At 40.5% G+C, this 27,830-nt stretch overlaps 1 protein-coding gene across 1 annotated transcript in view; it reads left to right on the top strand.

Annotated features, from left to right (window-relative positions):
• Window positions 1-7,267: 7,267 nt before the first annotated feature.
• CLIC5 (chloride intracellular channel 5) overlaps window positions 7,268-27,830 on the top strand; it is a 72,342-nt gene continuing 51,779 nt past the window's right edge. Inside the window, exon 1 of the mRNA XM_057427523.1 lies at window positions 7,268-8,546. Within this exon, the coding sequence (XP_057283506.1) occupies window positions 7,905-8,546 (642 nt within the window). The 5' untranslated portion in view covers window positions 7,268-7,904. The remainder of the gene's footprint in view (window positions 8,547-27,830) is intronic.

Genomic DNA, 27,830 nt, shown 5'->3' with positions numbered 1-27,830 from the left:
GGGAGGGCTGAAGGTAATTGGGGAGGTTGAGGGGAGCTGAGAGGTATCGGGGGAACAGAGCTGGGGAGAAGTGAGGGGAGGGCCGAAGGTAATTGGGGAGGTTGAGGGGAGCTGAGAGGTATCGGGGGAACAGAGCTGGGGAGAAGTGAGGGGAGGGGCGCGCTGAAGGTAACTGGGGACGTTGAGGTGAGTTGAAGGGAATCATGGGGAGCTGGGGGGATGTGAGTTGAGGTGAGGGGCCTAAGGGGGTCTGAGTGGAGGCAGGTTGTAGGGAGCTGTGGGGGACTGAGGAGCAGGGCTGTGGGAGGCTGATGGGAGGAGAGCTGAGGCGAGCTGTGGGAGGCAGCTGTCACAAGCAGGGAGATGTGGCAGGTTGTGGGACAACGTGGGGTTTATGAGAGGTGTTAGCCCCTCTGGGCTGGGATGTGGGTCCTGCTGGTGAGTGGTCAGAGCTTTCCTGGGGCACAGACTGCTTGCTGGGGTGCCGGTGGCTGCAGAAGGATGCTGCCAGGTAAGGCGAGGCTGTGACCGGTTGTGTGACTAGAAGTTTTCATGTGTCTCCCCAGGATGCCTGTAACCTGCCTCCTTTGCAGGCGTCGCAGCAGCCCCAGGCTGTGGCCTTTGTGAGGCAATGGCGGTTATCATCGTGATTATCAGTTTCCTGTTCTCTGGGACACCAGTTTGGCCGTGCAGCTCCGAAAGTGACTGTTCATATTGTATCCTGTGTGTGACCTTTTTGCGTTCTCTTGTGGCACGCTGCTTTGCCCTAAAACTTAAAATACAAGGAAATTGTGAATTGTCGTATGTAAATATGTATGTATGAACTGTGCTCTTGCATGTAAGAATGCTGAATACCACTGCTGCTCTTAGCAAAGCAGTATGTTATGGTATGATGCATTGAGATCTGTTTTGTGTCCTGGTGTTTATTTCATAAATTAAGGCAAATAGTTCACATGTCCTTGGGTTTCCTTTTTATTATGAGAAGGCGTTAGTAATTCTGCAAAAGCTGTCAAGTTACTGGTGCTGAATAATAATGAAATCAGCTCTGCCTGAACAGAGAAAATAATTGTCCTTTGATAGCACAGAGCAGAAATAATCACTCCATTTTAAATTTCATCATAAAAACTGGGAAGACAACCTGTCTGTAACTTCATGGCAGACTTAAAAGAATTTCATACTGTGCATCCTCTTAGCTTGTTTATACTCAACGCCTCATAGATTTGAGCTTGTTTCTTTCTAATGCCTTTTATATATGCATGAGTTTGGCAGGTTGTGCTACCTTTGCATGCTGACTGTGGAGTGGCTTTAATGGTGTGGTATAGTCAGCCAAATAAAATGGCATGCCGCATGATTCACCTTGATTTAGGGAAATGTAGCAGGTGGGGCAAAACACAGGAGGAAAAAAAATCCAGGTGAGCTTATAAGACTTCTTGAAGGTATTTCCATGTTATTTGTCAAGTTCAAGTCAAGGACTTTGTCTTTTGTCCCTTTTTTCTTCTTGGTTTTTTTTTTTGTTTGCTTGTCACTCTAATTCAGGTCTGTAAATATGCACACAACAGTAGATCATGTGGAGGAGGGAAGTGTCCTTTACCAATTTATTTCCTTCAAAGTATTTATTACACTGAGTGAATTAGAGGTCAGGGGAGCACATAGCAGTTGTCATCTTTTAGCCAATTTTATCAAATTTCGATTGGGGTCTTCTTAGAAACCTTATGCAGGGATAAAAATATATTTTAAGCACCAATGCTCTTTTGTTTACCTGGTTTGGCAGCATAATAACTCAGCTATTCAGTGCTAAAAGGTATGAGTAATCTTTTTCACCCTTACCCAGGTGATTTTGAAACCTATTTGCAGTATTCACTTATTCATGAGCCTGGCCTAATATAATGTATTCAGTTTGACACATCATAAAAGCAGCATGCCACACCAACTTTGGACTTTGAACTGGGCTAGCCAACATGTATTGTATATTTAATACATCTCTTGGTTCCGTTTACAGTGGTAAACATTGGTTTGTGTCAGTGGTATTCAGTGAATGATGGGAAGTAAAGGGTAGGCAACCTCAAAATATTCTCAGTGTTTGGCTAAGTTTAGTAAAACACTTAATTTTTAGATGGGAAACAGTACCTTCCTGTTGTCAGTGTTATGGAGGGAAAACAACTCCTTATTTATTTGGAAGAAAACTAAAATGTTGTACATGGGTAGTTCAGATACTTGTCTTAAGAATAAGCTGGGTATTTTCTTTCTTAAGAAAAAGCAGGCCGTTTTCATTACTTAAGAGTTAAAATAACTGAATATTGACAGAGGCACATTTTCCTGCATTTTTCATTTTATTTTTTCTTTCCTTAATTTTGTCTATGTGGTGAAATCTCTTTGATCATTTTTGCTGAGTATTTTTTTAATCCATTTACTGTGTTTTGATGCATCTTTATACAGTTGAGGTGAAGAAAAATGGGAAGACATTCTGTAAAACAGTAGAAGTTTTAGGTGACTAACACCTGTTAGACTGTATTCAATGTTAAGCTTTTAGTGCCCATTTATTCCAAGAAATAGGTTGTATATGAAGGCTATAAGTGAAAAAGGGCTTTTGACTCTGCTGTTCCTCAAGCTGTCCATGGAATGATGTCCGGAAGGCTGCATGACAAGGTGATAGAGAGTAGGGTGGTGTCTCTGCTTTCTCTATTTTGGATACTAGAGCCTCCATCATAAATGAGCCTGAAGCCAGATTGCTTGGGCTTCCTAAGCATGTTTGGTTTCAGAGGCAAACAAGGATTTGAAATGATGCCAGATTTTAAAGGCCAACAGAAATGTTTTCCTTGGAGCACTTGGGGGAATAAAAAGCCAATATTTCTTAGTCTCTCAGGTTTCTAATGGAGTTTCTGACTGTAGAGCTAGAGAGAAAACCAAGGAAAGTTTTGTAAAAGGACCTGGAAGACCACAAATAAAGGGCTTTGGAACATCCAAGTCAGGAATAATTGTTTAGGCCCTTCAGCAGGTAAAGCAGATTTTCAAATGTCTGTTGATAATTCCTGGTATTTTTAACATCTAAAAGCTGTTGATGAGAGTTGAGTGTCCTGTGCAAAATAATTTTCAATTGTTTGACTAGTTCCCAATGGAGAAGCATCTGTCTTCTGCAGAGTTAAATTTACTGATATGCTGGCTTTAAATACACCTTTTTGCAGTCAGTAGCAAAGCAAAATCTGGGTGAAGATGAATCACTGTTATCAGCGTGGTCCTGAGCTCATGAGCTAGCTGGCAGCATCCAGGGCAGTTTTAGCTGAGCAGCAAATGGGTTTCTGGAGGCCTGACTGCTGTGTGGAACAGCAAGATGATCAAGGTCTTCTACCAAACCACTGTCTTCTGAAATGTTATTTAGTGTGTGTTTTCATTTCCTTATTATGTACCATGTCTTAAATAGAATGCAGAAACTACTAAAGCTGCACATGTCAACAGTTATTGTGAAACTGAGCTGAAGCGTATGTTTCAGAACATGCTAACTCCATACAGACACATAGCAGTACAGATAAAATTGTCAGTGTATCTGTGCAATTTCTTGTCCTTTGTAAAGTAGCCGTTCTTAGCAGCAAGGTTCCAGTGATCTTCTTGGGCGCCCAAAGATGACCATCCAAAGGCTGGAGCACATACTGAACAGTCTTGTTCCTCCTCCTCACCAGGTCATTCCCATCTTGAAACAATTTGGGGAGCTGCAGATGCTTGGACTGCTATAGTGCTGCTTTTCACAGTCTGTTCCTATCAAACAGGTCTGTGAGTGTTGATGTCTGTGGGAATAACTGGATAGAGGAACTTGATTCTCTCATTCTTCTAGAGAGAACAGAAAAAAAAAGATCCCTCCATTTCTACTGACATAAAAAAGATTCACCATCATTCAGTTTCAGTTTCAACTGTTTCCAAGAATACGCAGGTGTTTTAACTATTAGGTTTTCTTGTTAGGACTGGACAAAGCTACTTTACAGCAAGCAACTGACAGACCTCAATTTATTTAGGTTGTGATGAAAGATTTACAAGCTCTTTGCTAAAGTGTGGAAGCATCTTCAGGAAGAATAAATAAAACTTAAAGATTCTTTTAATTAAAGCACTAAAATCATAGCAATAACCAACTAAAAATTGCCTCCTGAGAAACTGCAATAGAAACAGGTTGCTGTTTCTAAACAGGGCTGTTAACTACTGAAGCTGCTTGTGGCACTTCTAGATGAGTTGGAGTTTCCAGAGCTGTGGAATGTCTAGGAGGCAGGCAAATTATTTTCTTTCCTAAATGGGTACCCAGGAAAAAGTCTTGTATTAGGAATCTGAATTAAATAGTGCAATATGTCATTTTGCCTTTACTTACTAATCTCTGAGAAGATGCAAGGTATGCTGACATTCTTGCTACTCTTCCTTCTTTCTACCCTTCTCTTCCTCTTCGGATAACATACTCTCACAGTATAGGAACTTCTTTGCAAGCTAGTCTTCTGCTTGACTATTTTAAGCTGGAGGTGCTGATTGCTGCTAAAAAGGGTTAAAGGGTGAACAGCTTAAGTTTCAGTAGCAGCTTCAGTGATTTTAACATACCATTCTAAGTGTGTCAGGGCCCTTACTATGTTTTCTGGCTTTCAGATAAAACCAAGTTGGTCTGTGCAAACTCAAATACCAATAAATGCCTGTATGTGTTCTGGGGCTTCTGAACTGAGCTCTATGTTTCTCTGTAGAGTGAGCCAGGCAATTATCTAGGTTCGTAGTGTGAGTTTTGGAGTTCATTTCTAGGCTTTTAAATGTAGGTGAATTCCAGCCTTGCTGTCTGAGAAGATACCTATTTGAAGGAGCTCAGATGACTGACTTTTGCAGCAATAAAGACCATCTCCAGAATATACTTAATTTCGTTATAATTTTTTTCATCTCTTTTTATCATGGTCTCTGAGGTGCCTGTTGCTGTCCATTGGACTGTAGAAAGAATTAGTGGTTAGCTGGTGTAGTGCTGTGTTTTGGCTTTAGTCTGAGAACAATGCTGGTAACACACTGATGCTTTAGTTGTTGCTCAGTGGCACTTGCCCTGATCAAGGACTTTTCAGTCTCTCATGCTCTGCTAGTGAGGAGTGGCACAGGAAGCCAGGAGGAAGCAGAGACAGGATGCCTGACCCAGACTAGCCAAAATGGTATTCCATACCACAGCACGTCATGCCCAGTACAGAAACTGGGGAGAGTTACCTGGAAGGGGCCAATTGCTGCTCAGGTTGGGGTGGAACAGAGCATTTTCAGCTTGGGAGTGGGGGGGAAGCAGCATAGGACAGTCATGTTCAAAGCCACAATGTGGACACCTCAGTTTTGATCTTGTTTCTTACAAACCTAACTTTAGAATTATGGCACCAAAATTATTTCTGTCATCCCTGAAGATGAAATATAAGGGTTATAAACCAGCAGTGGGTTCACATAAGATGACTTGAAATGCACCTGATTTTCACCTGGATAAATTCATAAATGTGATCAAGTTTACTCTGGGGTGTTATCACCCTGTCACAAGAGTGAAATCTGGATCTTGGAGCTGAATGGGACTTTTCTTTGCTCTTGGAGGGGGCAGAGGAAAGGAGAAGTTTTCTGACTTGTGAAATCCACATCAACTCTATTTATTTTTAAATAATACTCAAACATGAGTCTCTTATTCCTTATTTTACCTGTGATATTTTATACCCTCCAGCAGGTGCTGCTGCTTCCTGCTGATGTTGTGTTTGCGCAGGAAAAAAAAGAAGTCAGTCATTGGATTTAATGCTGTGCAACTGGACTTTGTTCTTTGTTTTGCATCATGAATATGCCTGTGTTCTCTTTTCTTCATTAAGTTATTTGCCAGAAGAGTGACTAAGGAGGGAATTTTTACAATCCCAGTATACTTAATCCTGCAAGAGCACTTTGTAAGAAGGGTTGAAGATCAAGGGAGTTGCTTATCCATGCTCAGAGCAAGTTGAACAGATGCAGGTAGACATACATTTTTATTTCTAAAAATGTGAAGAAATGCAAGTGTTTTCATAAAAGTAAAAAATACTCAAAAAATAATAACATTTTCTAGTTGGCTTGTTGGCTTTCCCAAGTTTCTTGAGCTTTAGTAAGTTAAGCTCATGATTTTAAGTCAGTTTTTTTATCACTCTAATAGCTGGTGTGGAATGCTTGAAGTTTGCAGTACAGATGACAGCACAAATTTCATAATCTCTTATTTAGGATTTCCACATGAATAATTCTGACTGAATTACATACAGAAAGTGTAAATAGGAGATGTGATTGTTCTGTTCTGTGATAGGAGATGTGATTATTGTGGAGTTCTGTTTGCTGATGGACTGCATGTGCCAGGCAGGAATTTGTGGGTAATAATAGTTGAAATTAGGCCTTGATATGGGTTAGATATCCTTGAAGCCTCTGAGGTGCCCTCATGAGCTAAGAAATATCTTTGATCTCTGATACTTACCTGCGTCTTTTACTGTGTTGCTGATTGTGACTATGTTTTTGGCACTTTTGGCATTATCTAGGAACCTTACTTGAATCTAAGTTTGATAAGGTGAAGTATTGGTTTGCTTTTGATATTGAACTTTTATAGTTGTCTAAAGAGTTCAATATAAGAATAAAGACAGTAAATTACTATTATAAATCTCAGACAGAAAGCACCTGCTACTCTACAATGTAAAGAAGCGTGTGGTCCCCCTAGTTCTGTTTGGAGATGGGTGCAATTACAATCCTTCTCTTTAATCCCTCTTCTGTGTTTCTTTTACAAATCCAGCCTTGCTGTAGCAATTACCTTTCATGAAGTTACAAGGATGCGTCAGGAGGAAAATGCCTTTAATGTAAATTGTGGCTCAACCCCAAAAGATTAAATATAATTGGATCCTAACAGTTCTTGTAACAATCCATATAATCCAGATGTAGTAAACATCTAGATAAAAAGTCAATCGGGTCTGAAGCTCTCACAACTTTGATAAATTCAGATTTGAATCTGTAATGATTTTCAACTCGACTGATTTCAGATGCTCTGGAATCTGTATCCATCTTTAAGAAGGATGCTAAAGCTGAAAGTATTCCTCTGCTTTAGACTCTGTGGGGTTTTCTGTGTGTCTCTATCCTCTAGAGAAAAGGAACTCCGTGGAGAAGGAGGCTAACTAGGTTGCTGAAGTCAAGCAGCATTAACCCAACTTTGGCAGCTTGGGTCTATGTCTTATGACATGGAGATGTATAACCTGAATGTGATTACAAGTAATTAATAAATTAAGTATGCAGTTACAACAATTAGTTAATGTTTATTCAGTGTTTCTTTTTCCCCTTCCTAGATTGCAGGGTAGCTCACAAGTCTTTTACAGTCTTGGCTCTAGTTTATAGATGAGAGGATGAAGTTGTTAAATGTGGAGTCATTCACAGTCAAGTGAACCACTGTCAAAACTAGAAAGAGTTCAAGTTTGATGCCTTTTTCTCATGGATATGCCACTTTATAATTTTTTATATTTGTAGTTTTTTTTATAAATTATTATAATTTGCTAATGATGTTGTAAGTAACCAGAGAAAATGTGCAGGTGATTGCTTGTTTTGTTGAGGCACTTTTGCCTTGCGTTTCCTTGAAGCTAGGTTTTTGTGGGTTGAAAATATGAGTAAATGGGTGAAGTCTGCATTTTTTTCTCTTTACACAAAATATGCATAAGATTGCCAGTAAAACTATTTTTGACTTCCTGTGGAAAAAGTACATATTTCTTTACCATAGCTTTGTAGGTGCTTCATCTGTTCATCACTGTACTTGGCCAGGCTATGTCTTGATGAACAACAAGTGATTCCATCTCCTAAGATATAGTAACCAGCAGCCAGATCAACAAAGGGGTTAAAACTGAGACAGCCCTTTTACTTCAGTGGAAGTGTAGTTGTTGATTTATAGCTCTCAGTAAATGATTATTGGAGATCTGCCATGTGTAGCAGAGCATTCAGAAAGCACACCACAGACTCTGCTTCCTCCTGAAGAGCGTTTGTCAACATCTCACTTTAACTGCAGTCTTGTAAGGTACCAGCAGGCAGGCAAAACTCACCAGCCAGCAGTCATGGAAGATCAGGTCTTTACCAATGTTTATCAAAATGTTAACACCACCAATATCTATGAGATTCAGGGCTCTAAAGAAGACAAAAGGGATAATCTTTATGATCATGTCCATGAAGATCCAGTATCTCCTTCTTCCATCACTACTCTCCCCGAGAGCATGGATAGTAGCCAGGACAGCTCAGAAGATAGCTGTAGTAATTCTGTGGCCTTTCAGCATGGGGCTGATGGGGAGGATGGTTCTTCTTCATCTCACCATGGTGCTGAAGAAGACCACCCATACCAGGAGATGGATCTGATGAGCCCAACTCTGGAAGATAAACATGTAGAGGGCATGATGTTTAAGAGCAACATGCATTTTCCTCTGGATTTCCAGTTGCGTCGGAGCCGGAGCACTTCTTCCAACTCTTCAACTTCCCTCAAGTTCCCTCTTAACAATAACTTCGGAGAAACTGACAACTTTCAGGAAGATTGTGAGATTTTCATGTTTGTAAAGGTAAGAGCTTGAGTGCTCCTAAGAACACACCAGTTTTAAACCCCAAATCAGTGTATGTGTCCTCCAAATCAGTGTATGTGTCCTCCAAATCAGTAAAATACATCTACTCAGTGCTTTGTTCCCAACTCTGCTGCCTGTGTCCTGTAGGGGTCAATTCATTCACTTACCTCTTACATCTTAAGGTACAGGAAGAGATTTGTATTGTGTGAAGATGACTGGGATTTCTTTACTTCAAGTGGATGTCTGAATGTGGTAAAAGTATTCTGATTGTTGCTGCAATTTATTTATTCTGTGAAATCTCCTGCTGTTACAGCTAGACAGCTACTACTTGGTTTAGTTAAGCTAGTTTAGATATCTCTGTATTTCACTATTTAGCTTGTAGCTTTAGCTCAAAAGTTATTAATGCTATGAAGAAAGCTAAATATATGGTTTAAATAATGGCAATAAAATTTCTACAAATGCTCATCCCTGAAAGTGGTTTTCCTTTTATTTCTTTAAGTGTTCAGATTAATGTGTTTCTGTGACAATTTAAACTAATTTCAAGTTAGGTAGAAATTACTGAGGGGACTTTCACACTTTCTCTAAAAAGTATTTTGTAAATACTTGTAGTATAACTTAAATTTCTAAGCCATAAACATCTGTGTTTTTAAGTAAACACTACACTTCCCTTTATAAAAGCTCTTGTATTCAACCATTTCCAGTATTTATTAGGCCATAATACATACCTGACAGTTCCTCCTTTTTAACTACTTGAGAGAAATTTTTGAGTTCTTGTTTCCCTTGAACAGGACCATCCACTGTGAGTGTAATGCCCTTATTTCTACAGAAGTCTTGTGAAGTTCATCACATAAATAAGATTACCAGAATCTGTTCCTTAGCTTCCCTGGCAGATGCTTTGAAAGCAGGCTGAGAGATTTCATTGCCACACATAGTGAGAAGTGTTTTCAGCAATGTCTGTACTTGTTTAATTTAGTTTATTTAAACAAGGGCACACTGTAACATTTGCATTGGTATGAAATGCTGATTATTTTGTATGAGCTAGGGGAGATCAAATGGCGTGGTGGACTCTCCTAATACTTCATTTGATTTCTCTTGTAAACCTTCGATTTCTTGGAAAACGGCTTTAAAAAGTTATCCAACATTCATGGGTAGGATAAAGAAGAGTGCTTCCATGAAGTGTCAACCAAATTTTGAGATTCTCTTGAATGCATTAAGAAAGATATGATTTAAATATTTTTCCTTTCTGTTATGTATTCCTGTAGATGACAGGGTGCCTGAAGTGTTCAAAGCCAGGTGGGATGGGCTTTGAGCAACCTGGGCCCCTGCCCATGGCAGAGGGATTGGAACTGGATGATCTTTAAGGTCTCTTCCAACCCAAACCATTCTATGATTCCATGAAAAGTTGATGTTGTGCCCCCTTCATGTCTCTTTTCTCTATGTGATAGTCCTTCATGACTGCTTTTGTAATTTTTGTATAAAGGTTGATAATTTAAATTATTGATACAAAAATAATAATTATACTAACACAAAAATTAATAATAATACTAATAAAACCCAAACAAAAAGACCGCAAAACATAAAAACCAAATACACCAAAACCAATAACCAACCAGCAAAACCAGAAATGGCTGTCAGGTTACTCAGTCTTACTCTGCATAAGACAAACTGTACAACTTCAGCCATTTTTCTTGAATTTTAATATAACTGCAGCTAATCTGGTATAAAGGTGAGCATCCTTCAGGAGAGGGAGTATCTACTAGTTGCTGGGTCATGAACCGTTCTGAGTCCATGCTTACTGCCACTGGTTTTTGTAGAATTGGTCTATGAGAGCCATCTGTGAGGGCAGTTGGCCTTTTTAACTTTATAACACGCTGTATGACTGCAGCAGTAGCTGTCCTATTTCTGTGACTGGATCATGGTTGTTGCTAAAATTATGTTAATAATTTAGACAAAGTAAGATCTATGGTGTTGGTTCAAGTTTATGTCTCTGCTAGTAGTCCTACATACATGTTTGAAAAGTCATAACGATTGTATTTTGTTTGTTGGCAACAACACGGGTGTTAGCAACGTGAGTGTTGCATTTTGCTTTTAAAATAATCTCCATTCCTTATTCTTCCACATTCCTCTTGCTTCAAACTAATGATGTCCTCTCTTTATGCACAAGAAAAGCAAAGGAGTGTGGATGTTCCTGAGCAGAGATGATGGGTTAATTTGAATTTCTGAAAGGTGAGAAGAGGGGTATTTTGAAAAGAACTGTCCTGGGGAAGGATCAAGGAAGTGTTTTTCCTTGCTTTTGTTGTACAGAGTAGCTGAGGATCTCGTAAAGGGGCTTATCAGCAGCTCTAGAGAGAAGTGCAAACTTTGGACTCAACTCACTTGCCAAAACATAAGTGCCTGGCGCCTTTAAGGTGTCCTTGAGCCCCAGGCCATCCCTACCTAGCTGGAAGATGGGACATGAGTCTTTCAGGTGATCCTCTCCCAGCAGGAGCTGGAGGCCTGATAGGCAGGGTACTGGGTACTGCTCTATGGGTGGCTGACCTGAACTCCTGTGACAGCGTTTTGTTCCTTGAGAAATGAGCGACATTTCAGTTTGGATATTTGCTTTTCTTTTTTTCTGGTATCAAGGTAATAAAGCACTAACTCCATGGAGTGCAGATCCAGCTTTGCTATCTTTAATTGTCTAGATAGCAAAAGCCTATAAAACAGAAGGTCGTAGAGTAATATATAACAACAGTTGTGAAATACCTGAGGGCTATTGCTTCTTGCATGTAGGAATCAACTCAGTTATATCAATGCCTGTTATTCATAGTTTGTTCCCTTCTCCAGTGGTCCACCTGAAACCAGTGTGGCTCTGAAATTGGGTATACCTTCTGGATTTGCTCTTTTCTGCAGACATTAACAGCAGGACCTTTTGCTGTGGGACAATAGTGGTAATGACAGTTGCCACTATTTATTTCTTCCTTTGTTCGTAGCGGTATGTGTGAGTGGCTGGACATGTGAGTGCCAGACAGAGGTCGCTGCTCACTGAAAACCAGAGGAAGTGGGAGATTAAATGACATCTAATTTACCATCTAGTTGGCTTAGTTGCAGTGCACTGCCTCGGACAGAATTTCAACTTCGTCAGGATATTATATTGTTGCAATAGGACCATAATTTCAGTTGGACTGGATAATCTTTTCTGTAGCCCATTCTGTGTTATTAGACACCAAGAAAATGTTTAAATCACGTTAGCTCATCTTTCACTGGTGATTGGCAACTATGTCACTGCCAGTAGACTATTTCAGGATGTGCTATTTTGGCTTTCATCAAGGAATTTCCTGTACCTTTAATAGCAGAATATAGCACATGCCAAAATGGAGATGCTTGTGTGAATCCAGCATGTCCAGGCTTGTAACCGCCATCTTAATGCCCTTTCAGTAACACTGTAATTTCTTCAAACAAAAGCCTTTGCAATGTAAATGGAAATATGACGGACATACAGGCTATGTTGCTGAGTGCAGAGGACAGCTTGGCCTGATTGTACCTGTTGCTCGGAGGTCCAGCCTTTTTACTTGTAGGCTGCGTTTCCCTGTTTAGCCAAGTGTGTGTTCCGATGGGTGAGTTTCTTTGAAAATGTTAATTTTTTGTCTTTGTGAAACTTGAGTTGTTACTTAAAGAATAGTCCCTCTATTTTCTTTTCAGAAGAAAATTACTGCCCTTCTGGTTTATTGACAACCTGCAGATTGTACCCTCTCTGTACACATTTGTGCTACAGGAGCACAGGTCCCTGAAGGAAGGTAATTCTTCACCCCAAGCAGTAAACACCTTGTGTAGTGCAAACACTACTAATTTAATGCACTCATTTAGCATGGTGAACATGCATGTTGAGTCACTGTGCTGGGATAACAGAGTTATGGATGCTGGAAGGCACCTCTGGAGATTGTCTAGTCCAACCCTTTACTCAGAGCCAGGGCCATGTCTGGTCAGGTTGTGAGTATTTCCAAAGGTGGAGAATCCACAGCTTCTCTGTGCAGGCATTCCCATGTCCTACCCTTGTGAAAATGGCTGAAGCCAGGTGGTAGGTGTAATGCTCTATATTTACATAAAATTATAGCAATTTGGCTTCTAAAGTTAGTACATGCACAGAAGAAATCACTAACAGGGAGCCAATATCCTAATGTGATAGGATGTTGGCTTTTTTTGATAATTTAAATGAAATTAACAGATGTTTTTTGCTCAAAAATAGTCTTACTTAAGACAGTTTACAAGTACAATTAAGTATGGAAATACAAGCCTGCAATATCAAGTGATGTGTTCTCCTGCTCTCAGCCTTATCTAGACTATCCCCAGCAGATGCTTCTTTGAAAACATTCAGTGATGCAGATTCAGCACTTACACCTATTAGTCTCTGTCAATGCTTAATTATTCTCCTGAAACAGAAATTTTCCTTTGTTAAAATCCTGTTGCTCAGAGCTATTTTTGTATTTTAATAGATAGGTCCTTTATGTACTAGAAGATATATCAAATTCCCTTCAGTCTTTGCTTTCCTAGACTAAACAAATTCAGTTCTTTCATCCTGCCTTCAAGCTTGAGTCATCATTTCTAAACTGGAGTGGTTTGGTGTGTTGTGGGTTCTTTTGGTTTAGGGTGGGTTGTTTTGTTGTTTTTTGGTTTTGAGTTGGGGATTCTTTTTTTGTCCTTTACCAGTTAACTTATATATTTCTTCAGCTCCATTTTTCAGGTACAGGTAGTGTATTTAGCAGTGCAAATAAAATCTACTGCAGCAAGCACCTCTTTAATTAATTGTCTGTCCAGCTCTCTAGTTGGAACACTTTATCTGCTGTATTTTAGCGTATTTGTGTATCCTTTAACCTTCTATTTAGGATTGCAAAGTTCATGTTCTAGCCCTGATGTTTTCCCAGTAAATGCTGTTGTAATGGTCTCAACCCTTTATCACTCGCCTGTTTTCCAGCAGGTGTAATGCAGTACTCTTGCACAGTTTGTGCCTGCCATTTGACTCCAAGAACACTAGGATTCTTTTAGTGGTGCAACCAGACTCTGATCACCCATCCCTGAAAACAGTATGGTTTTGGAGTCAGAAAATTGCTTTAATATAAATCCTGTGTGGAGGGGACTATCACCAATGCTTTTGCTTTACTAACTCAGAGACTAGAGATACACCTACAGCATCTCCACATCATGCTATGCAGATACAACATGCCTTTATGGCTAGCTCTTCTACCTTGTCATGGGTAATCTTATATCTAACATATAAACCTAGAAGCAATGCAACCTTTATTTCTGAGGAGGAAAACTGTAGCGTCTTCATAGTTTGATTTATGCTTATCTGAATTGCACTGTGTGCGTGTGTGAAAGATTAGCAAATGGCCGTTCTGTTACAGGTAACATCCAGTTCTCAGGTATCAGTCATAAACATAACATGCGCTTTAGCAGCAGGGCATAGCAATTTGGTTAATCTTTTAGATACAAAAAGGCCTTGCTTCTGATCTCTGCTGAGTCTGTGCATTGTTCATGCACCTTTTCTGCCTCCAGAAAGGTCCATGAATCAATTTTCAGCTGACACTCCCATGCCACCTTCAGCTTTTGGCTCCAGCAGTGACTGTGGCTGGGTATAGCACAGTAACGTAGCAACAGCTTCAAAATAAGTACCTGTATTGTCTAGGAAATTGTTACTGCACTGTGATTGCAGCAATTGCAAATACAATGTAAATATGTAGGTCATACTGAGAGAAAATGAAAACAGGATTTATTTATTCATTTCCTTATATTTTCCTTTTTGTGACTTTCTCTTTGATGTTCTGGAAATAAGACTGTTGTACCAGCTTGGGTTGTTCTTTTCTTTTGAAACATCTCAGCTCCTACATTTTACAAGAGAAAAATTTGTGGATTTGTGGATTGATTACTTCTTTGCTGTCCCTGAAAAATTATCTATGTAGCAGCATCGTCATTGTTAAATAGTTTCTGTCCAATACAGAGGGTTTTGTATTATTTTTGTTTATTGCAGAAGTAGCTAAAGAGCAGCTCTACTGAGACAGACGTTTTTCAAACCAATAATAGATAATCACTTCAGAGCAACTGCAACTGATACATGTAAATATTTGGAATCTGTAAGCAAAAAGCTGCTTTCCTGCTCTGCTCTGGATGGGGCTTTGAGCAACCCAGTCTATTGGAAGGTCTCCCTGCCCAATGCAGGGGAGTTGGAATTAGATGAGCTTCAAGGTACCTTCCAACCCAAACTTCTCTCTGACTCTATGAAGGGTTGGATTTTGCTCACCCAGCCTAAGGTGCGTCTGTAAGCTAAGTTGCTAACTGCATCTCTGCAGGAAGTCTAGGCTCCTTTCACATCAATAAGCTATCTGAAATAGTGCAAAGGGATGTTCGTATTTGTGGTCGTAGGCATCAGCTGTAGGGTGGGGTTTATTTGGTAAATGCCATTTGTTCTATTGAGTAAGGACCTAATTCAGTTTTCTAAACAGAGGTGTCCAATGCTGTCTTAAGGCTTCCCTCCTGGCCTCCAGCTGCCTCTGCCAAGGGTCTCACTTAGATCCTTTCTCATATATGTTTACAGGTTTCCTCAGCTATTCTAGGGTCTCTGAAATGCTGCTGGGTTTAGGCAACTGAATCAAGCCATAAACTTTCACTGAGTACAATGGCATTATCACCTGAAGTTAAATAAACTGAATGCCACCAGTGACAGCCTAAATACAAAGCATGGATTACTAGACTAGACTAGAAGTTAATTTTGGTAATGAGTATCTGAAAACAAACTTCAGACTAACTTTTTTTTTTTTTTCCAGGCTATTTAATTTTTCTTTTTCTCTCAGTGGCCACACTCGGCAACAGCTGAAGTGCAATAGCAAACAAACATTGCAATGTTGGGCGCTTCGGCTGTTCACTAATTTACTCAGATAAAATAATCTAATACATTTCAGTGTCTTTCCAAGACTGAGAACCAGCACGCTTTCTTTAACTTCCGTCAACCTTTATCCCTTTCTTAACAGCACCCCCATATATGTTTCTTTCAACTGTATTTGTTTTATAGTTACTTTTTATTTTAGACACCAAAGTAGAAGAGAAAAGCCAACTTAATATGCTAGATTTGCATTCCCAGCTACCAGTTCCAACACAGCTTAAGATTTTAATTGTGAAAAGAAAATTTGCTTTGTTTCTTTGGGTCATAAAACGCTGTATTGGAGGAAAGTTTTCCACTGCCCTGCAACTTTATTTAATGGTCCATTTTAGAAATATTTTTCATATTTATGTCCTCTCATGCACTGTGATTGTGGCTGCAGAGGAGCCCTGAATATTTTTCCTGTATCAGTGGCAACTTTTAAAATATTTACAGCTGTCTAATGGCAGATGTTATGAACCTCTATGAAACTACCTTCTGTGGGAAAAAAATAATGGGAGGTGTCATGTCACTCTAAAATGAGTCATTGATTTGTTGTCTAAAGGTGTGATTTTTATATTTTGATCTCTAGGTAATCCTTTCCATGTCAATTAATAATACAGTTATGATTGACTTTGTACTGTTGGTACATCTTTATAAAAAGGACATGGAACTGTTGGAACAAGTCCAGAGGAGGGCCATGAGGATGATCGGGGACTGGAGCACCTCCTGTATGAAGACAGGCTGAGAAAGTTGGGGCTGTTCAGTCTGGAGAAGAGAAGGCTGCGTGGAGACCTCATAGCAGCCTTCCAGTATCTGAAGGGGGCCAGTAGGGATGCTGGGGAGGGACTCTTCATTAAGGACTGTAGTGACAGGACAAGGGGTAACGGGTTAAATCTTAAACAGGAGAAGTTTAAATTGGATATAAGGAAGAAATTCTTTCCTTTTAGGGTGGTGAGGCACTGGAATGGGTTGCCCAGGGAGGTTGTGAATGCTCCATCCCTGGCGGTGTTCACGGCCAGGTTGGACAGAGCCTTGGGTGACATGGTTTAGTGTGAGGTGTCCCTGCCCATGGCAGGGGGGTTGGAACTGGATGATCTTAAGGTCCTTTCCAACCCTAACTATTCTATGATTCTATGATCTCTGATAATGTTGTAAGATGTCAGTGACCTTTGTGAAGTTACAATGCTACAATCAGGAGCAGATGAGAAGTGAGCTGGTTAGTGCGCAGGTCAGGTGTCAGTACAGGCAAGAAGTGTTTGAAACCAGGGTTTCGATTCACAAGTTAATTGATTTTCTGTTGCAGCCTCCATGTAGTAACCTCAAAGCAACCTATGAGTGTTAATGGAGTAAAAATCAAGAACATATCTCCTGTGAGAAAAACATTTTCCTGGTTATAGGTTTAGAAGCATAAGGCACAGAAAGGTCTCTGTGCACTTACCAAAATCACTTTTTTGGGGTTCCTGGTAATCTGAAAAACATTTCATAGGGTTGGAGGTGACCTTTAGGGATATGAAATAGATCCATGAAACAGACAGCCTCATCGTGTAATACATAATTCATAAACTGATCAATGTTGATCTAAAAACTAAGTGGCCATTATTATTCATTTTGGAAATGTGTTTCAGAACATCACTGCTGTGATGGTTCGACACCTTAATTTCCAAATGACATTTATTCATATGCCACTAATACCTCCTTGTTCTTGTGCCAGCATGGTCCGTTAGCATTCACTCTTTCATTTAGCAGTTTTTAAAGTCAGTTCAGGCTTAGACTTCCTCAGATGTTTTGGGACTAAACCAGCCATTCCTTTTTGTCTCCATTTCTGCCAGTTGTCATATTAATCCCCTTCCACATGTACCTTCTTTCCACAAAGTGACTTTTTTTCACAGTTGCATCCTGTCTCAGGTTACTTCTACTTTTATAGCTAGACTAAACAAATGGCATAAAAGATTCTCTAATAATCTCTTGGTTTATGATGTCTATGGTTGTTAAAGTAAACACATCATTTTGTTTGTGGTGAGCTGTCCTGTTATAAACACATTAGAGTCAGACAGAAAGTTTCATTAATTTCTTGGTGCTTTTCAGTTTTTCACTTATCCTGACACCTGTTTTCCTTTCAGAAACAGTTTTCCTGACACAATTGTAAGGTTCCCTGATCTGCCAGCAGAGCATCAGCAGGGCATGATTCCCACTGTCCCGTTGGTGTTAAGAGTAGGCACAGACACCAGGCATCAGTCTTAAGTTCAACAGCTTTAGAGGGCTTCTCTCTGGATCCTTAATTGGCATTTGGATGGGGTTGTTCACTTCTCCATGTTACTGTTCTTTGGGAAATCTCAGAATCTGAAGCTCACCACTATCGCTGTAGCTTGAGAACTAGTTCAGAAGCAAATGGAAGGAGCAGAAGTTTGCATCTCAGTTTATAGGTATTTAATTTCTCTCTTACAGAGGTGGAGTTACTGAATGCCTTCTTTGGTTCAGTTTTTACTGCTTTTGTAATGGTCTCAACCCTCTACCACTTTCCCTTGGTTGAGGAGGATTGGGTTAGAGATCATTTAGCCAAACGTGTGTCAAGGGAGCTGGCAGATGTTGTCACTAAGCCATTCTCTATCACCTTTGAAAGGTCATGGAGAACAGGGCAGGTGCCTGAGGACTGGAGGAAAGCCAATATCACAGCAGTCTTCGAGAAGGTCAAGAAGGAGGATGCAGGAAGCTACACAGGCCTGGCAGACTCACCTCCATTCCTGAGGGGAGGGAACAGTTCATGCTGGATGTCATCCCTAAGCATGTAGAGGAAAAAAAAGTTATAAGGAGTAGTCAGCGTAGATTCACCAAGGCAAAATCATGCTTGACCAATCTGGTAGCCTTCTATGATGGAATGACTGACTATGTAGGTGAGGGGAGAGCAGTGCATGTTATCTACCTTGATTCAACAAGGCTTTCGACACTGTCTTCCATAACGTCCTCATAGGTAAGCTCAGGAAGTGTGGGTTAGATGATTGGGCAGTGAGGCAGATTGAGAACTGGCTTAACGGCAGAGCTCAGTGCTGTGATCAGCAGTGCTGAGTCTAGTTTATGCCTGTAGTAGCAGTGTTCCCCTAGGGATCAGTACCAGGGTCTAGTCTTGTTCCACTTGCTCATCAATGACCTGGATGAAGGAATGGAGTGTACCTTCATTGAGTTTGCTGATAATACAAAACTGGGAGGAGTGGCTATTGCATCAGAAAGCTGTGCTGCCATTCAGCAAGACCTGGACAGGTTGAAGACTTGGGTGGAGAGGAACCTAACGAATTTCAATGAAGGCAAGTGCTGGGTCACTTCTCTGTGGAGAAGGACCTGGGAGTTTTGGTCCATGAGCCAGCAGCAATGTGCCCTTGTGGCCAAGAAGGCCAGTGGTATCCTGGGCTGCATTAGGAAGATGTGGCCAACAGGTCAAGGGAGTTTATTTTCTCTCTCTGCTCTGCCCTGATGAGGCCACATCTGGAGTACTATGTCAGTTCTGGGCTTCCCAGTTCAAGAAAGACAAGGACTTACTAGAGAGGGTCCACTGAAGGGCTATGATCAGGGACCAGAGCATCTCTCTTATGAGGAAAGGCTGAGAGAGCTGGTCCTGTTTCCCCTTGAGAAAAGATGACTGAGAGGGGATCTTATCAATGCATACAAGTATTTTAAGGGTGGGTGTCAAGAGGATGGGGTCAGCCACTTAGTGGTTCCTAGTGACAGAATAAGGGGCAAGGAGCACAAACTGAAACAAGGAAAGTTATGTCTGAATTTGAGGTAAAACTCCTTTACTTTGAGGGTGGCGGAGCACTAGAACTGGCTGCCCAGAGAAGTTGTGGAGTCTCCCTGTCTGGAGAAATTCAAAACCTGCCTGGATGTGTTCCTGTATAACGTGCTCTGGGTGAACCTGCTTTAGCAGGAGGGTTGCACTAGATGATCTCCAGAGGTCCCTTCCAACCCCAGCCATTCTGTGATTCTGACTTCTGCTCACATGTATTTGTACCATTGTTGGATTTATTTTAAGATGTATTTGATCAAAACTCTGGAGGTCTATGTCTAAACTATTTAACCCCACTATCCATTTCTCTAAGCCTAAAGTTACTACAAAGTCATGTTTCTGTGAAAAGTCACTAAATAAATATGCTGGGAAAAGCACAGTATCAAAACTTTGTTTGCACAAATTTAGTTGTGTCCTGTTTTGATGAGGCACTAGTCTTTCTTCCCTTTCATTGGTGAGCACATGGATTTGTAAATAATCCACAGTAAGTGGTTTCTAGTTACATAGTGCATAGTTACAAGGTGACATAAAAAAGAACAGTGTTGTAAAAACCACACAGATTGTTTTATATGTACATATATATATATATCATCCCACAGGATTGCATACTTTAATGGACTTTATGAGGTGCTTGAAGTCTACTTATATTCACCAAACATGGTGCTTATCTGTTGAATCAGTAACTTCATGATGGTCCTAACTATTCGTGCACTTCGGTGCGCTGGCGCGTTGCTGTGTTAATGAGCCCCTATAGCGAACAGCAGCAGGGCAGCAGTTTGGAGTAGCAGATGCAGTCATTTGGCTCCTCCCTGTGAGGCTGCCGGGCGAGTGAAGTTTGAACGGGAGCAGAGTTTCTTGCAGGCATCCGGCGCTGATTGGCCTTGCACCCTGCAGCTGATAACAGCTAAAAATAGTGCTGGTATAAAAGCCCAGCGAGCAGCAGGGCTGTCCTAGCATTGCCTCCTGACTGCCAGCGAGGGAGGAGACGGTGTTCTCCAAGCCCCGGCAAATATATGACCGAAGCACATTCTGCTGCTTCATTCCCCTAACAATTAACTCCTCAAGTAAGGACACACACACTGGACTGTGTGACTCATGGGGGAAGTAACCAAGTTCTATTTCAAAGATACAAAAAAGACATAAACTGAAGGCCAGATTTTCTGAGCAGAGCATGACAGGTGGGCTGGAGGAATGTCTTTGGAAGTGTGCCCGCAGAATATCTGCGGGTTTGTGTGCAAGAATGTTGTAAATACGCTCACATAATTACCTGTATGAGGAGCATACTCTATGATGATGGAATTCCGAACACTTGGAAAAACAAATGTGGTTTTGTTTGACAATGGTTTGACTAAGCTGACATTGAAGAGTTTGGGAGTGTTCTTAGCCTTGCTGTTGGTTCTGGGGAAATCGGGTCACTTCCTTGCCTTTCTGTTCCCAGCCAAACTCTGCCTGTCTTCTGTTTTAAACTGTAGTCTTGGGGGGGACCAGAGACTTCAGTGGTTGATTGCATTGCAAGAAAAACCTTTGGGTGTCTGAAGTGCTTTGGATGAATAAAGAAGGGACATAGCTACATTGAACAGCTCCTCTTCGAAACTCTGGCGAAAGTTACATTAAATTGAAAACAGGGTGTAATTGGGAAAGCATTAGGAAGTCTTTAAAATTGGTGGCAGTATCAGCCCTATCAATATTAAACTATTTCCTCATGTATTTGTTCCAGAAGTTCTCTGTTTTTATGAAACTTTGCACTATGAAATTTGTATGTGTAGATACCCTTTTATTTTAGTTAGAGTTTTAGTTTGGGGTTGGTTTTTGGGTTTTTTTTTTTTTTTCTGGTTTATAATAATACACTGCAAGGTTTATAACATCCTGCAAGATTAACATGACCCAGCTAACTTGCCTTCAGTTTTGATTTGATATATTTTATTTTCTGAAAAGGTTATTTATAACTGCTTAGCCATTTCCCCTTTGATAAGAACATTCAATTACCTTGTGCTGTCTTAGCTGAGAGATCTCCTGTGTCAAACTAGATAAAAGAAGATGATGGTTTAGCAGTTCTGCAGACTGAAGTCATCTTTTTCCTGGTCAGGAGACCCAGCATGAGCAGAGGTGGTAGAAACTCCCACACTGGCTTCCACCTAATTGAGATACAGAGCTGAGTCAATCATTACAGCACATCTAACTTCACCCTTCTGAACTTTCTGCTTTTCCTCTCTGAAAGCCAGTTTTCTGAGTTAACATGAAGCCAAGAGATAAGCTGAGAGGCTCTTATTGGTGCCATCCTCTGCAGGGGAATTCAGGCTTTCTCTCAACATCATGAGGTAGCTTTACATATATTTCTTAGTTAGTCTGGCATCACTTGCTGCTTGACTAGGAATGAGTGGATGTTGCTAATAGTATCTAATTAGCACTTTCTGAACTGATGTAGGTCTCCCAGGAAAAACTAGTCCATTTTCCACAGACCTGTATCATCGTCACCAAGGTCAGAGCAGTGAGACTGCAAAGATGACTGGGCATTTTGGTGATCTATGAGGTTGCTTCCAGGCAACTGAGGGCCCACACCTTCCTTGTAAAAGTGATGCCTGCGAGATGCTCTGTGAAAATTGTGAATTTTGGAAAAAGTGATTTTTATTTTTTTTTTTTTTTAATTTTTTACTTAAGAAGAAAAAAAGTAAAAATCTTCATCTCTCTAGTTAAACCACCCAGTATTCCCAACTCTGACAGGATCAAAAAAGACTGTATCACTATTCAGACTGTGTTCAGAGTGAATTTCACGCTAAGGTTTCCTTTCAGTCTTAATCTAAGCTCTTCTTTAACAATTGACGCCACTATCTTTACTTTAAGGATGTGGGACATGGTCTCTAGTCCTAGTAACCTGTGCATGGTGGTCACCAATGAAAAATCTACTAACGTGAGAGCATAGATGCAGATGAGGGGTTCACTTCTGTGCTCAACTAACCATATTACTCTGATTCATCCTGGTTGTCTGCATTAACTCTGCAGGGAAAAGGGTCCATCAACAAACAAAAACTGAAATGAGATATCACCAAGTCAATGTCAGGTGCTTCAAGACGGTGAGCTCTTATATGGAAGAAAGAAGGAAAACAGCCCCAAACAATGCACCGTTCATTTAATAACAGCTCGAAGTGATGCGCTAAGGAAAGTGAGCTTGTTCACTGGCAAACTTTATGGAAACCTTATCACATAAGTACCAAAAGGTGAAATGAAAAATGAATGAGGGCAATTTTCTAAGGAGAATGGAAGAGTTCTACAGTTCACTATAAGGCTCCAGCTCAGCCACCTGCGTTAACCCAGGCGTATGGTACTGCCATTGAGGAGGTGGACCATAACATAAGCAGAGGTTAAACTTTGCTGCCATGGAGAGATGTAAAGATGTTGATACCTGCTATTTCACACGGAATAAGAGTGGGTTTATCAGGGAGCAGAAAGCCAGAGGTCCTTTCTTTAGCTGAATAATACATACACCATAGGGGATCCTGTACCGCTATGCAGATCCACACACAATCCATGCACAGGTTCTTTATGGCTTCATCTGGCACAACTAAACATCACTGAGGCCAATGTTTGAACCCATGGGAACTAGCCTGAGTCACAAGGAACTTCAAACTGGGTTGTTAAAGGCTTCATCTTTTAGAAATAATGTGCCTCAGAATATAGAAAGTAATTTCTGCTTTCAGCTGAATTGTTTGCTGAACAACAGAGCAAAACACAAATCTATCAAGCAAAATCAGCAGCAATTGTGTGTTCTTTGCGCTTTACCTACTGGGGGTAATTGAAACCGAGCCCGAGACCCATGTGTGTTGTACATACCATTTTGAACACTTGCCGCAAATAATCCATAATTGGTATTGGAGAGTGTGTTGTGTGCTTGTCTTTTGCTTGGGGAGATTTAATCCTTGTTTCCTTGTTCATGGAGCAAATCCTAATTAATTTAGACTTAATTAATGACAAGAAGCATTCAAAGAAATTATCATAATCTAAATAGGAACTTGCACTAAGAACACTTGTAAAACAGGGATATACATTACTTACTCTGTTGCAAACTTATAAGTAAAATGTCACTATAGTTGTATGACAGTAGAGAGTCAACAATAACATGTTCATCACACTTACTTGGTGTTGTTTTTCTTCATCATGCTGAACAGTATGGAGGTTTTATTTTGAAAAGCAAGGGCTGAGGATATCTACATTCCTCCTTTCATCACTGTCCATATAGCTCACAGTTTGGGACAATCTGTAATGCTCTCCATTGTATCCCCTACAATACCTCTTTCCAGAGCAGTCTCAGCCCTGTTTAGAAATACCTTTTGTTTTTAACAGAAATGACAGTTTGGGAATGATAGCAAAATAAAGAAATAAAGGAATAAACTATTGCCCTCTAGAAGCCCCTCTACTGAGCACATCGTTAGGAGATGATTTTGTACCTTTTAAGTTGCACTTCCTTGTGAATGGTTAGCTGTGACTGTCTCAACATGACTGCTGAGATAATTATCCATAATGAAATCCCTCTTCACACTGAATAGCAGTGGGGTTATATCTTGAGGGTGTTAATGCTTGTTAATGCTTATTAATGCTACAGCAAAGGTTGCTACTGCATCCATGTGAGAACATAACTATATAGAAAAATTCACTTTGCAAAAATCCTGTCTGAGATGATTCTAGTCATCTATCATTTCATTAAACAGCCAGAGACCTTTAGAGCTAAAATATTGCATGTTCATAAAAAGATGAAGGAGATCTGCTGTACCTCGTGACTATAATGGATTCATAATATCCGGGGATACAGAGTGGGCTATGTCAAATTAGCCAGTTAAATGATTGCAAAGTTTCCTGGCCTAGGTTTTGCCAACCCATCCCCACCTTGGGTCATTCAGTCTGCATGCTTGTTGTATCACTTATTGTCTTTTGTGGCATGCTTTTGAGAGTGGGACAGTTTATAAGAAAGAACAGAATCACAGTTCTTCCATCAAACCAGCATGTTTTTAGGCACTGTACATCTCTGGAATTGAGGGAAAATACCTGCTTACCCAGCTTTGGCATGAGGCTGAGGAGAAGAACTTTGTACATCATTGCATGTCTTGTTCATCTAGGGCAGGGAACATGCAGTCTGAGCCCAAATATCTGAGATAAATCCCTTTTGATTTTCCTGAAGATTAAACAAGAACTTGATAGTGACACATTGTAATTCAAAATGAAATTAAATTTATTGGATTAGTTCCTTGCATTTGTTAACTTGTGAAATAAGTAGCATATTGAAGCTACCAGCAATGCAATAACTGCAGTTGCACATTCCCAGTAATTCAGTTTGTTCCTGGAAGACATATTGTCACAACCTGTTCAAACATGCTCGCTTAGTGCCTGGTTGCTGCTTAGTTGTATTTTTCTAGGCAATTGAGCAGTTAAATAGTTCCCAGCTAAAATCATAGCCTCAAATGCCATTTACTGCAGCTGCACGAAGACTTCTATTATTTTCATATATCATGGAGGTTTTTTCACAATATGAAAAATGTTACTTGTGTTGTATACAACTTGTAATACCCTGCTCACAGAATGAGCTGGGTGGCATTACCAAGGGAGATCCGTGCCATGATCCTTCGTGGTAACTTAGCGGTCTGCTGGAGAACTCCATGATAGAATTACATTCTGGATGCTTGGCCTCTGATTCACCCCCTCAGAACAAATCTTTGCTGGAAGTGAAGCTTGGATCAGGCTCATGAAAGCTGATAGCGTGTCAGAGTTCAGCTACAATAGAGGTCTTATGTGGAGATGTGGCGGTTCCTTTTCTGAAGCTGTCCTTTTCTTTTATTAATGGGATGACATGCTCATATTCGCTTATATATCTCAAAACCATCAAACTATAATGTCTTGGCTTATGAAGAGTTCATAATTCAGTATCTAATATTCTTGTACGTAACTCAAAGCCTCTGCTACTTCTGACTTTGGAGCAAATGATAGGCCAAACCAAGAGACCCATTCTTTGCATTAAAATAAGAGTGTACTAATTATTTATCAGTATCTTCCCCTTAATTTGGCTGAAGAAAGAGATGATTTCACAACACAAAACAGAGCTGTGTAGGCAGTAACCACCATTGTAGTCAAAAAGGTTCCACCCAGATGTAAGTGATAAGTCAGTTTTATATGACAGCAAAGCAGTAAATGCATGAATAGACTCCTGAAGTAGTGCACATATATATATTTATATTTCCTCCTACTCACTGCCTCCTACATTGTTTATCTTAAATCCAGCTTTCAGGATTTATTTAAAAAACCCCACAGCATTTATATGAGCAAGGACACATTTTCTTGGTCTCTTCTAGGGTTCTGTAGGGAGATTTCTGAAAGTCAGAAAGTTTTTGAGGTGGGCTGGGTTATTTTCTATGTGGAAATTTAAAGCACAGCTGGAATAACAGGTGTGTGGTATCCACACTACAGCTTCTGTAGCCCCTGAGCACCTCATATCAAGTCCTGGGGCAGGGGATGAGTGCAAGGTGGTGCCTCAAAGGTGAAAGTGGACGGGGGAGGGACCTTCCAGGGGCACTGCTGCCCAGAAGCATCTTGAATTAGATGGGGTCAGGCCTGTTCCTGCACTAGGTTATATCTGGGTCAGGATGGAGACGGCTTCAGGGCATCTTAGCTCCTTTCTCTGTCTTGCACAGTTTCCCTTCTGCTTTGCTGAGCCTCAGCACAATAACCTTTGTCTTGCAAACTGATTATAATGTGCCACTAAACCCAGACAGTAATTGGGAAGGAGGGATTTAAATGTATTGACACATTGAATCTCTACCAAAATTGCTACCTCTACACTTTAACTTGCAGAAGCGCAAGGTATGCACAACTTCTGAAGTGGGAGAGAACACGTGCATAAAAATCAGGCACTAAAGCTACAGATTTCTTTTACTTAATAATTACAGCAGGATTTGTCTGACCATAATAATGTCTTTATCTAAGCTTGTTATCCTGGGCTGCCTTTATCACCAGTGAAAAAAAATAGGCACTTCTAGGGCACATATTTTCATTCTAAAATAGGCATCTAAATAGGTCACATGCATCACATCTTATAAGCACTGATACCTTGAATGCTGATTGTATTTAAACATTTTGGTTTAGCATTAGCACTATTACCTCCTTACTGTTCTCATGGCTAGAAGTATTCTCTCTTCCAGAGTTGATATATACTCTCCTGTGATTTAAACTGTTCAAAGCACTTATCTATATCAAAACAGTGTTTTCAATGAGGCTGGAGCTAAAGGTAACCTCAGTCAAGATGACTCAATTCCCTTTGTTTCCAGAAACCCTCATTAAAGGGAAATTATGTCATCACACGAGGTGCAAATGAAACCAAACAGTTTTTCAGCAAAACCAAAATCATATAATCCTATGGTTGATCTTCAAGGTCCCTTCCAACCCAAACCATTCTGTGATTCTGTGATAGATGATAATACATTACTTAGGGATGGATTTTAGGGATAGGGTGACTACACTTTGGTTTCTGGCAGATTTTTATAGCTGTAATATATCATTACAATGCAATGATTCTTTTTGCCACATGTAAGTACACTTAGCCCATGTCCCTGGAAGTTTGCCGGTAGGCCTAGGAATAATTATACAATAAATGTTTGGTAATTAATGTGCCTATTCCAAAAATTACATGTAAAAATTTGAAATCAAAGGAGTAATAACACTTAATTATCTTCCAGTTAACCTTCCAGTTATTTGAATGAGTGCTAATTAGATCTAAAAACCATAAGCACACTTTTACAGTAATTATAATGTTGATTATGTTGTAATTACAGTTGCAACAGCATAATGAGATTTACTTGTTAACCATTTCAGTGCTTCGTGGAGTGCACATGAGACAGCTGTGGGGAAATCCTGTAGAGCTTATCCAAAAAGCCATGGAGATGTTGGCTGCTGCTGCTCTGGACCTGTGTCAAATGCCTGGGGGTCACGGGAGGGAGTTAGAGATCATCACAAAAGCACACAGCTAAGAGCATTTTCAGGAGAGGCAACCATTTGATCATGTCAAAACTATACCCAGAAGGTCTCTCTGTCAGAAAGGGAAGGTAGAATTGCTCATGGCTGGCAGTGTGAGTGGCCAACAGCCTGTGAGCGAGCTGCGGTGGTCCCCAAACAGGAGCAGAGGGCAGTGTGGATGGAGTACCCCCAGGCACTGAGGGCAATGATGAGGAGGTCCCACCGACACCTTTGCCTTGGCCTGCTCTTCCTTCCTGTGCCAGCACTCCCTTTAAGCTGTGTCAGTCCTTTCTACAGTGCCACCTCTGGCTTAGGGTTGCTGTGAGGTGACCTCTGAGCCACACAAGGAATGCCGGGTGAAGAAAGGGAGTATAGATGACAACAGTATGTCAACAGCAGGCTGAGGCCCTTGAAAGTTTTCAATCATACTCCACCCCAGCACATCATCACTCCTGTCCCCCCTCTACAGCCAGCACTCTGAGCACTGAGAAATGCTTATGGGACCCAAAATAGTTTATTTTCCCAAGGCCATGAAGCTCTTCATTCTCCTGTGTAACCTCATTCCTCTCCTGCTGAACTCATCCAAAAGTGGTGGCACCATGGGTGCTTTTTTCACCTGAGAGTA

Source organism: Pezoporus wallicus, unplaced genomic scaffold, assembly GCF_028554395.1.
Source record: "Pezoporus wallicus isolate ANWC-B61680 ecotype Strahan unplaced genomic scaffold, APGP_CSIRO_Pwel_v1 contig_6464, whole genome shotgun sequence".
Taxonomy (NCBI): Eukaryota; Metazoa; Chordata; class Aves; order Psittaciformes; family Psittacidae; genus Pezoporus; species Pezoporus wallicus.
The sequence above is the reverse complement of the archived record's forward strand: the minus strand, read 5'-3'. Positions and strand labels throughout refer to the sequence as shown.